Source organism: Oncorhynchus gorbuscha, linkage group LG23 (genome assembly GCF_021184085.1).
Source record: "Oncorhynchus gorbuscha isolate QuinsamMale2020 ecotype Even-year linkage group LG23, OgorEven_v1.0, whole genome shotgun sequence".
Lineage (NCBI taxonomy): Eukaryota > Metazoa > Chordata > Actinopteri > Salmoniformes > Salmonidae > Oncorhynchus > Oncorhynchus gorbuscha.
The window spans coordinates 67,831,224-67,843,395 of NC_060195.1; the positions used below are offsets into that span (position 1 = coordinate 67,831,224).

The following is a 12,172-nucleotide window of genomic DNA, read 5'->3' on the forward strand; positions in this document are numbered from 1 at the left end:
TTATAACAAGGGCAAAGGCAGTTGAATTTTGGGCCAAGTCATCGAGTTTGACTTCAACACACCCGATCTGAACACTATGGTCGAGTTTCTAAGTACCAAAATGAGTCCGGGTCATGTTTGAGTTACGACACAATTAATGTCTATAATAGGGGAACTCTGTACTCTGTCCGATGGTCTGTTAATGTGTATAAAGTGTAATGTAGTGTTTGTTTTGGACATCTCCTTGGCATGCCCATTAATTTCGTGTAATATTATACATAGAGTATATTACAGTTCAATTATCACAGTTGCAGAACCCTGGATGAAACCTAAACGTGTATAAAACGGGGAACCTTCAAGAAAGTGTTTCTCTGTATGTAACTACAGTCTGCTATTCATAATGTCCTTCTAAATTCCAGGTAAATACAAGCCAACCGTAAAGAACATGTATTACTCTAATATCTAGCCTACACAAACATCAGTAGGAGTATGTCTATAGCAGCTATTCAGGGTTGGGTTATTGTTCTTTGGAAGCCAATGAGTAAAGTTTCTTCTGGCATTATGCATCACTCTGTCGTCTTACGACAACATGTCTCAACACAACCTGGGTTATAATACAGCCACATCATTTATAAGGGGATTACCAATCAAAGGCAACCTGATACTGATGTATTGAATTATTTATCAAGCGTTTGGTTTTAAGTCCCTCCTTTCTATGTGAAAACAGTAGATACAAACCATCCATAGAGGTTTTGGCATGTAGGTGTTCATTTCAAGATCATTCATTCAACACCTTGAGGAGCCTTTCTGAGGAGCGTGCTCAGCTCTTGTGTGTGTGTGTGTGTGTGTGTGTGTGTGTGTGTGTGTGTGTGTGTGTGTGTGTGTGTGTGTGTGTGTGTGTGCGTGCGTGCGTGCGTGCGTGCGTGCGTGCGTGCGTGCGTGCGTGCATCCGTATGTGTGTGTGTGTGTGTATATATGCATACATGCGTGTTTGCCTGCCTTTGCGCATGTATGTTTGTTAAGTGTTCAGAAACAGAGCAACAAACAGACCTTTCTCGTTCCTGCTCCAGCAGGTTGGTGAACTCGTCACTCTTCCTCATGAAGTCTCCATGGTTCCTCTTCTCGTCGTCCAGCTTGTACAGGGCGCGCTTGTGGGACTGCTCAGTCAGCAGCAGCTGCTCCAGCATGCGACGGTGGGTCTCCCTCTGCTTCTCCACCAGCTTGTCCAGCTAGGAGAGACCAGAGCGTTTACTGACCACTCCAAACACACTTCCTGTCAACTCTATGTGAGGTGATATCAGATGTATTAATGTATTTTCAAATGTGATTGTCCAGTCATGAGACAAAAACACAAAGTTGATCTTTGAACCTACAAAGTAGCTACTTCATATACATTTTAGCAGACTCCTATCCACAGCGACTTACAGGAGCAATTAGGGTTAAGTGCCTTGCTCACGGGCACATCAACAGATTTTTCACCTAGTCGGCTTGGGGATTCGAACCAGCGACCTTTCTTTTACTGGCCTAATTCTCTTAACCGCTAGGCTAACTGCCATCCATATACTGTAGCTGAAGTCTCAACACTTCCAAGTTGTCTTATCAGGGTGCTACACTTCACTGACCCCAGACTTTACTGAGCTGCTGTATTGAATGTTGCTACCTCAGCCATGGGCCTCTCGTAGATGTCCTCCTGGAAGGCCTCAGCCTTGCTCTGAACGGTGTCTCTCTGCAGGGCCTGAAGGACCTTCTGTGGGGTGACGAACCCATACTGGGCCTCCAAGAGGGCCAAGTCAATCTTCTCAGCCTTCAACACTGTGATCACCTCGTCTCTGGCCTGTGGTAGGGGGGAGAAAGAGAGGGAGAGAGAAGAGGACACAGTTCTATGAGCAGGACAGCTACACTACCCATGGTTTAGTATTACAAAGAAGCCTGTCCTATGGCTAGACTGCCCATGGTTTAGTATTACAAATAAGCTTGTCCTATATCTAGACTGCCCATGGTTTAGTATTACAAAGAAGACTGTCCTATAGCTAGACTACCCATGGTTTAGTATTACCAATAAGCCTGTCCTATAGCTAGACTACCCATGGTTTAGTATTACCAAGAAGCCTGTCCTATAGCTAGACTACCCATGGTTTAGTATTACTAATAAGCCTGTCCTATAGCTAGACTACCCATGGTTTAGTATTACCAATAAGCCTGTCCTATAGTGAGACTACCCATGGTTTAGTATTACCAAGAAGCCTGTCCTATAGCTAGACTACCCATGGTTTATTATTACAAAGAACCAAGTGACCTGCCTCTCCTCACCAGATAACCCAGAACCAGCCAAAGCCTTGCCCAGTCTCCTAGTCTCTCCTCATCAAACAACCCAAAACCATCCAAACCCTGGCCAGTCCCACAGTCTCTCCTCACCTGCAGTTCTCCTTCTAGCATGGAGAGAAGGAACAGAAGGTCGTCTCTGGAGAGGTCCCTGGTCTTCCCGCCTGCTGCCTTCTCCCTCCGACTGTTACTGCTGGCACTGCCACTCCCACTGCTGCCACTGCCCTCATTTTCCTTCCTCTGGACAGTGCCTGTGTTTGTGCCTGTGTCATCGGGGGGCTCCCTGTGCCTGGCCCGTCCTGCACCCCTGCCCTGGGGCCCCTCACGTTCTGTGCCCCCCCGCTGTGATCGTGCCTGGTGCTGAGCCAGCTTGGCCTTTGCTGTGTCCTCTAGGCTGTTGCTACGGGAACGCATGTTTTTTTACCTGCAGGGGGAGCAGGAAGGAACATAGTGGAAGGAGATTGATAGGTGGGTTGGGGTGGGGTTGGGTGTAGCCGTGGGGTAAAGGGTTGGTGGGTTGAAGGGAGTGATCTGTTCTATTCAGCCCCGAAGCTCAGTCGTCCAGGCTCTGTATCATTGTATAAGACTGTGGTTTGGTTAAATCACTGACTCATGACAATGGTGAAGCCATGAATGGTCCGACAGTCTTAGGCTCCATTCACTGTGTCATTTATCGTTTTCTGCGTTACATAGTACCTGGAAAGGTAAACATGCACCTTGATGAAAAAGTGATTGTGAATACACATCCTGAAAAGGCCAATCTCTGCTCTGCTTTGATCTGAGGATGAAAAGAAAAACGCCTTGAATCATTCATTACATCACCAGTTGTATTAGTGGCCTGGCTGACAGTTTATGAGTAAGAGGGATAGCTGTTTGACTGCATATGTACACACGCAAGGCACGGAATGAGTCGGGGATGATGTCATTGCCGCAAGCAGCAGTCTGCTTGAACAGATCTAAACTCAGAGATCTGGGCTCCAGGCGAGAGCAGAGAGCGGCCATATCCGTTAGTGAGGGTTTGCTTACACCATCACAATGCACTCGTCCCAGGAGGATAGCGTGTAATTCCGTAAACCTTCATCAGGGTTCTGTTGATGAGTAAACTGTGCCACAGTAGACACTAAAGCAATCAGGCCCTGTTTGGCCCTAATGGATTGCAGCTATTACTCACAGTTAGTCTTGCAACATTTGAGCTGTTCAAACAGACAAAGGGCACAGCTGGGATCCAGGTCGACAAGGAGCTGGTTACGCAACACCTCTAAAGAGTTCAACCCGGGTCACTGTCTTTGGCTGTCCCCATAGGAGAACCCTTTGAGGGAACCCTTTTTGGTTCCAGGTAGAACCCTTTTGGGTTCTATGAAGAACCATTTCCACAGAGAGTTCTACATGGAACCAAAAAGGGTTCTCCTATGGGGACAGCCAAAGAACCCTTTTTTCTAAGTGTGTACTGCCAAAGTGCCAAACCTGCGATTGCAGAGTGTTCAGTGAGTGTATAATAATATCTAACAATCTCTTTGATTGACTGTCATGAGAGCTCAGATATACCCCAGTGTTCTCTGCTGTGCTGTGTGTGTTTGTGTGAGACTGAAATAGAGCTGGCTGGAGTGGAGCGTCTGGCATGTCTCCATATCAACTCTGGCTGTTGTTCGCTCACTTCCCTGACAAAGCTGTGTGTTTTGAGAGTAAACATTTGCGAGGGCCCACGCTACTGGTCAGTGTTGGGTTTGACAGTCACACAGGCTGTCCTGTTCCATGACTGTAATGGTTGGACGTAGGAGTGCTGGGAAACCTATACTGTGAGAGAACTATACTTCTGTTTAGAACCTCTCACTGGGAGATTCTAGGGTTCCAATCCTAGACTGGATCACTCCCTTTGGCATATCTATACGGGCTTTGTACACTACTTTCAGAGAAACGTTGGAAGCACTTTATTTTTAGAGCCTACTTTCCTTTGGAAGCTCTCACCTATTTCACTCCCTCCAGATCATGTTATAGTCCAACAATAAAGTAAACAAAAATGAACAAGAATGTGCAAAGAGAGACTTTTGCTGGAAAGTACCAGTTATTCAAGCAAGCCAAATGAAAGCACGGTTTGAGATGATGATGTTTTTGGAATTATCTCTGAACTTCTCAGAAGAGCACTAGACAAAAACACCAGTTATGGAACTGCTGATGTCGTCTATGTATGAACTGTGAACATGGTTTTTACTGTTGTGATGTCGTCTATGTATGAACTGTGAACATGGTTTTTACTGTTGTGATGTAGTCTATGTAGGAACTGTGAACATGGTTTTTACTGTTGTGATGTCGTCTATGTATGAACTGTGAACATGGTTTTTACTGTTGTGATGTAGTCTATGTATGAACTGTGAACATGGTTTTTACTGTTGTGATGTAGTCTATGTATGAACTGTGAACATGGTTTTTACTGTTGTGATGTAGTCTATGTATGAACTGTGAACATGGTTTTTACTGTTGTGATGTAGTCTATGTATGAACTGTGAACATGATTTTTAATGTTGTGATGTAGTCTATGTATGAACTGTGAACATGGTTTTTACTGTTGTGATGTAGTCTATGTATGAACTGTGAACATGGTTTTTACTGTTGTGATGTAGTCTATGTATGAACTGTGAACATGGTTTTTAATGTTGTGATGTAGTCTATGTATGAACTGTGAACATGGTTTTTACTGTTGTGATGTAGTCTATATATGAACTGTGAACATGGTTTTTACTGTTGTGATGTAGTCTATGTATGAACTGTGAACATGGTTTTTACTGTTGTGATGTAGTCGATATATGAACTGTGAACATGGTTTTTACTGTTGTGATGTAGTCTATATATGAACTGTGAACATGGTTTTTAATGTTGCTGCATACGCTAGGTACAAAACCACAAACATAGTGGGTCTACAGTCAATCACGGACTACAAGAAGAAAACCAGCCCAGTCACGGACCAGGATGTCTTGCTCCCAGGCAGACTAAATAACTTTTTTGCCCGCTTTGAGGACAATACAGTGCCACTGACACGGCCTGCAACGAAAACATCCGGACTCTCCTTCACTGCAGCCGAGGTGAGTAAGACATTTAAACGTGTTAACCCTCGCAAGGCTGCAGGCCCAGACGGCATCCCCAGCCGCGCCCTCAGAGCATGCGCAGACCAGCTGGCCGGTGTGTTTACGGACAGATTCAATCAATCCCTATACCAGTCTGCTGTTCCCACATGCTTCAAGAGGGCCACCATTGTTCCTGTTCCCAAGAAAGCTAAGGTAACTGAGCTAAACGACTACCGCCCCGTAGCACTCACTTCCGTCATCATGAAGTGCTTTGAGAGACTAGTCAAGGACCATATCACCTCCACCCTACCTGACACCCTAGACCCATTCCAATTTGCTTACAGTCCAAATAGGTCCACAGACGATGCAATCTCAACCACACTGCACACTGCCCTAACCCATCTGGACAAGAGGAATACCTATGTGAGAATGCTGTTCATCGACTACAGCTCGGCATTCAACACCATAGTACCCTCCAAGCTCGTCATCAAGCTCGAGACCCTGGGTCTCGACCCCGCCCTGTGCAACTGGGTACTGGACTTCCTGACGGGCCGCCCCCAGGTGGTGAGGGTAGGCAACAACATCTCCACCCCGCTGATCCTCAACACTGGGGCCCCAAAAGGGTGCGTTCTGAGCCCTCTCCTGTACTCCCTGTTCACCCACGACTGTGTGGCCACGCACGCCTCCAACCCAATCATCAAGTTTGTGGACGACACAACAGTGGTAGGCTTGATTACCAACAACGACGAGACGGCCTACAGGGAGGAGGTGAGGGCCCTCGGAGTGTGGTGTCAGGAAAATAACCTCACACTCAATGTCAACAAAACTAAGGAGATGATTGTGGACTTCAGGAAACAGCAGAGGGAACACCCCCCTATCCACATCGATGGACCAGTAGTGGAGAGGGTAGTAAGTTTTAAGTTCCTCGGCATACACATCACAGACAAACTGAATTGGTCCACTCTCACAGACAGCATCGTGAAGACGGCGTAGCAGCGCCTCTTCAACCTCAGGAGGCTGAAGAAATTTGGCTTGTCACCAAAAGCACTCACAAACTTCTACAGATGCACAATCGAGAGCATCCTGGCGGGCTGTATCAACGCCTGGTACGGCAACTGCTCCGCCCACAACCGTAAGGCTCTCCAGAGGGTAGTGAGGTCTGCGCAACGCATCACCGGGGGCAAACTACCTGCCCTCCAGTACACCTACACCACCCGATGTTACAGGAAGGCCATAAAGATCATCAAGGACAACAACCACCCGAGCCACTGCCTGTTCACCCCGCTATCATCCAGAAGGCGAGGTCAGTACAGGTGCATCAAAGCTGGGACCGAGAGACTGAAAAACAGCTTCTATCTCAAGGCCATCAGACTGTTAAACAGCCACCACTAACATTGAGTGGCTGCTGCCAACACACTGACTCAACTCCAGCCACTTTAATAATGGGAATTGATGGGAAATGATGTAAAATATATCACTAGCCACTTTAAACAATGCTACCTAATATAATGTTACATACCCTACATTATTCATCTCATATGCATAAGTATATACTGTACTCTATATCATCTACTGCATCCTTACGTAATACATGTATCACTAGCCACTTTAACTATGCCACTTTGTTTACATACTCATCTCATATGTATATACTGTACTCGATACCATCTACTGTATCTTGCCTATGCTGCTCTGTACCATCACTCATTCATATATCTTTATGTACATATTCTTTATCCCCTTACACTGTGTATAAGACAGTAGTTTTGGAATTGTTAGTTTGATTACTTGTTGGTTATTACTGCATTGTCGGAACTAGAAGCACAAGCATTTCGCTACACTCGCATTAACATCTGCTAACCATGTGTATGTGACAAATAAAATTTGATTTGATTTGATTCGATGAGCATACTTTGTTTTGCTGCCTGTCAGCTTGGCCAAGGTGAGAAGAGGAATCTGCCAGAACACAATTAGTTAGTCACCATATGAGGTAAGAGCCCTTGCACGGCCTCTTCTACTGCTAATGATGATGAGGTGCACCACAATGGGATTATTTTACCAGAACATTCCCTCCTCCATAGTGTTCTGAACAGCAAACAACAATCTTCACGTCAAGTATAATACTGGGGAGAGTTCATAACGATACATTCTGTAACATTGAAATGACCACTGAACAGATTCCAATCCCCAGAATGTACCTTTAAAGTCAACTCACCTACAACTGTATAAGGAAGGTGATTGTTATGACATACTGATACACTACAGTAAACCCAATGAGCAAAACGGCTTGAATCAATGTTGTTTCCACGTCATTTCAACCAAAAACGTCTATGCAATGACGTTGAATCAACATGGAAAACTGATTGGATTTCAACGTCAGGGTATTTCGTCTTCTTTTTGTTTACCCACCTTTCAACCTAAATCCAACGATATGGTGAAATGTTCTGTTTAACACATTAGTTGACAACTCAACCCAATGTAAATTAAATCTCCATGTTGAACTGAAGTCTGTGGCCAGTGGGAACACTGAAGAAAGCCCAATGCCATGACAGTTTTCTCCCCCTCCGTGTAGTAAACTGACCAGACTAGTATATTCATACTCTGTGACACGATGAATGAAAGAGTTTGTAACGTGTGTGAATCTGCCCAGAGAGATTACATTTAATCATGATTTGTTCTCCTACTAATCTGGCCAGCTGAACAGGGTGAGTCCCAAATGGCCCAGTACTAACAACATAGTGCACTACCTTTGACCAGAGACCAATAGGCCCCGGTCAAAAGTAGTGCAACGCATAGGGAATAGGTTACAATTTGGGAAGCAAACACAGTCATTGTGTCAAACCGGCTCAGGCCCTTTCACATCTCATTGTCTCAGTCTTCTACAGGTCCACAATAGGAGCAGGATCACAGCCAAAAGGGGATGTAATGATAAACAGCACTTCATACTGTTTGCAGAGGATTAGCTATTGCTTTGGCAGAGAGGACATTACCATATGCACGCAACATGGACTCGTGCTTGTGCATGTCTATAGGCCTATACCTTGCATTTGAAGTAATATCAGTACACACACACACACATGATTCTACCTAGTACAGGTAGGTACTGTGGATACTGCCTCTATAGCCAGTACACAAAGCTTGCCTGAAAGACCTGTAACATATCTGTAACATACCTGTAACACAGTCATCATTCCTCAACACAGACTTAGTCTAAAACAGACTAGAAAATCATTTGACAAGTATCCTGACATGCTGATGTGATTATTACTAGAGTAATGACCTCGGAAAGAGTCCTGTGAGTTTGGGGGGATGTGAGGTTGGGTTTATAAGGCCGCACTGTGCCCTCGGCTTGATGAGGTCACAGACCTGGCAGAACTAGACTCAGGCTCTCTCTTACTGAATGGAAACAAAGTTTGTCAAAGGCGCCTGACCTTTACATTGATGACTTGCCTGCCTCTCACTCTCTCTCTGACATCATTAATCACCCAAAGTGTTTTCTTTTTCTTTTTCTCTCTCTCTCGACAGGAGCTGCTGCTTGTAATTCAGACTGTAGTCTGCTCTGACATACAGTTGAAGTCGGAGGTTTACATACACTTTACAAAGGTTGGAGTCTCGTTCTTCAACCACTCCACAAATTTCTTGTGAACAAACTATAGCTTTGGCAAGTCGGTTAGGACATCTACTTTGTGTATGACACAAGTATTTTTTCCAACAATAGTTTACAGACAGATTATTTCACCACTGTATCATAATTCCAGTGGGTCAGAAGTTTACATACACTAAGTTTACTGTGCCTTTAAAGAGCTTGGAAAATTCCAGGAAATTATGTCATGGCTTTAGGAGCTTCTGATAGGTTAATTGACATAATTTGAGTCAATTGGAGGTGTACCCGTGGATGTATTTCAAGGCCTACCTTCAAACTCAGTGCCTCTTTGCTTGACATCATTGGAAAATCAAAAGAAATCAGCCAAGACCTCAGAAAATTGTAGACCTACACAAGTCTGGTTCATCCTTGGGAGCAATTTCCAAACGCCTGAATGTATCACATTCCTCTGTACAAACAATAGTACGCAAGTATAAACACCATGGGACCACGTAGCTGTCATACCGCTCAGGAAGGAGACAAGTAACTTCAGTTAGTGCTAAATACGGCTGCTAGAATCCTGACTAGAACCAGAAAATGTGATCATATTACTCCAGTGCTGCCTCCCTACACTGGCTTCCTGTCAAGGCAAGGGCTGATTTCGAGGTTTTACTGCTAACCTACAAAACATTACATGGGCTTGCTCCTACCTATCTCTCTGATTTGGTCCTGCCGTACATACCTACACGTACGCTACGGTCACAAGACGCAGGCCTCCTAATTGTCCCTAGAATTTCTAAGCAAACAGCTGGAGGCAGGGCTTTCTCCTATAGAGCTCTATTTTTATGGAATGGTCTGCCTACCCATGTGAGAGACGCAGACTCGGTCTCAACCTTTAAGTCTTTACTGAAGACTCATCTCTTCAGTGGGTCATATGAGTGTAGTCTGGCCCAGGAGTGTGAAGGTGAATGGAAAGGCTCTGGAGCAACGAACCGCCCTTGCTGTCTCTGCCTGGCCGGTTCCCCTCTTTACACTCTGATTCTCTGCCTCTAACCCTATTACTGGGGCTGAGTCACTTGCTTACTAGGGCTCTTTCATACCGTCCCTAGGAGGGGTGCATCACTTGAGTGGGTTGAGTCACGGATGTGATCTTCCTGTCTGGGTTGACGCCCCCCCTTGGGTTGTGCCGTGGTGGAGATCTTTGTGGGCTATACTCGGCCTTGTCTCAGGATGGTAAGTTGGTGGTTGAAGATACGCCTCTAGTGGTGTGGGGGCTGTGCTTTGGCAAAGTGGGTGGGGTTATATCCTTCCTGTTTGGCCCTGTCCGGGGGTGTAATCGGATGGGGCCACAGTGTCTCCTGACCTCTCCTGTCTCAGCCTCCAGTATTTACGCTGCAGTAGTTTATATGTCAGGGGGCTGGGGTCAGTTTGTTATATCTGGAGTACTTCTCCTGTCCTATGTGAATTTGTGTCCTGTGTGAATTTAAGTATGCTCTCTCTAATTCTCTCTTTCTCTCTTTCTTTCTCTGTCTCTGAGGACCTGAGCCCTAGGACCATGCCTCAGGACTACCTGGCATGATGACTCCTTGCTGTCCCCAGTCCACCTGGCCGTGCTGCTGCTCCAGTTTCAACTGTTCTGCCTGTGATTATTATTATTTGACCATGGTGGTCATTTATGAACATTTGAACATCTTGGCCACGTTCTGTTATAATCTCCACCCGGCACAGCCAGAAGAGGACTGGCCACCCCACATAGCCTGGTTCCTCTCTAGGTTTCATCCTAGGTTTTGGCCTTTCTAGGGAGTTTTTCCTAGCCACCGTGCTTCTACACCTGCATTGCTTGCTGTTTGGGGTTTTAGGCTGGGTTTCTGTACAGCACTTTGAGATATCAGCTGATGTACGAAGGGCTATATAAATTGATTTGAAGTTCTGTTTCCTAGAGATGAACGTACTTTGGTGCGAAAAGTGCAAATCAATCCCAGAACAACAGCAAAGGACCTTGTGAAGATGCTGGAGGAAACAGGTACAAAAGTACCTATATCCACAGTAAAATGAGTCCTATATTGACACAACCTGAAAGGCCGCTCAGCAAGGAAGAAGCCACTGCTCCAAAACCGCCATTAAAAAAGCCAGACTACGGTTTGCAACTGCACATGGGGACAAAGATTGTACTTTTTAGAGAAATGTCCTCTGGTCTGATGAAGCAAAAATAGAACTGTTTGGCCATAATGACCATCGTTATGTTTGGAGGTAAAAGGGGGAGGCTTGCAAGCTAAAGAATCATCATGTTGTGGGGGTACTTTGCTGCAGGAGGGACTGGTGCACTTCACAAAACACATGGCATCATGAGGTAGGAAAATTATGTAGATATATTGAAGCAACATCTCAAGACATCAGTCAGGAAGTTAAAGCTTGGTGGGTCTTCCAAATGGACAATGACCGTAAGCATACTTCCAAAGTTGTGCAAAATGGCTTAAGGACAACAAAGTCAAGGTATTGGAGCAAGGAGGCCTACAAACCTGACTCAGTTACACCAGCTCTGTCAGGAGAAATGGGCCAAAATTCACCCAACTTATGGTGGGAAGCTTGTGGAAGGCTACCCGAAACGTTTGACCCAAGTGAAACAATTTAAAGGCAATGCTACCAAATACTAATTGAGTATATGTAAACTTCTGACCCACTGGGAATGTGATGAAAGAAATAAAATCTTAAATAAATCATTCTCTCTGCTATTATTCTGACATTTCATATTCTTAAAATTGAGTTTAAATGTATTTGGTTAAGGTGTATGTAAACTTCCGACTTCAACTTCACTTGGTGACGATTAAATCTTGCCGATTACACACGTAATGGTCCTGGCAGACAAAACCCATCCTCCCATGAAACTTCTCTGCTCTCCAGACCCTGACTGTGGGACCTGTCCCACATGGACCCACACTACCTGAAACACTTGTTTGAGTAACGCAGACTAATATTGTATTTCAAGCCCACTCTACACATTCCATAGACCGCAATGTATTTACCATGAACTTAGTTCTTATCAGAAGTCAGTCCATGGTCTTTAAAATGAGTATTTTCTGTCCCGGTATACAGATAGGGTTATGGCGATGACTTCACTTTACGTTCGTGGGGAGGAGGGTTGGCGGGACGGGGGAATGAAGGAGTGGGGAGGCTGTTAAACAGAGAGGTCGAAAGGTGAGGATGCAGGTGTGCTTTTAACACACTCCTC

At 45.1% G+C, this 12,172-nt stretch overlaps 1 protein-coding gene across 1 annotated transcript in view; it reads right to left on the reverse strand.

Annotated features, from left to right (window-relative positions):
- LOC124010813 (filamin A-interacting protein 1-like) overlaps window positions 1–12,172 on the reverse strand; it is a 96,795-nt gene that overhangs the window by 45,997 nt on the left and 38,626 nt on the right. The window contains exons 2-4 of the mRNA XM_046323493.1: window positions 2,395–2,725; window positions 1,640–1,813; window positions 1,030–1,208 (exon numbers count right to left, since the gene is read on the reverse strand). Coding sequence (XP_046179449.1) covers window positions 1,030–1,208; window positions 1,640–1,813; window positions 2,395–2,715 — 674 coding nt within the window. The 5' untranslated portion in view covers window positions 2,716–2,725. The remainder of the gene's footprint in view (window positions 1–1,029; window positions 1,209–1,639; window positions 1,814–2,394; window positions 2,726–12,172) is intronic.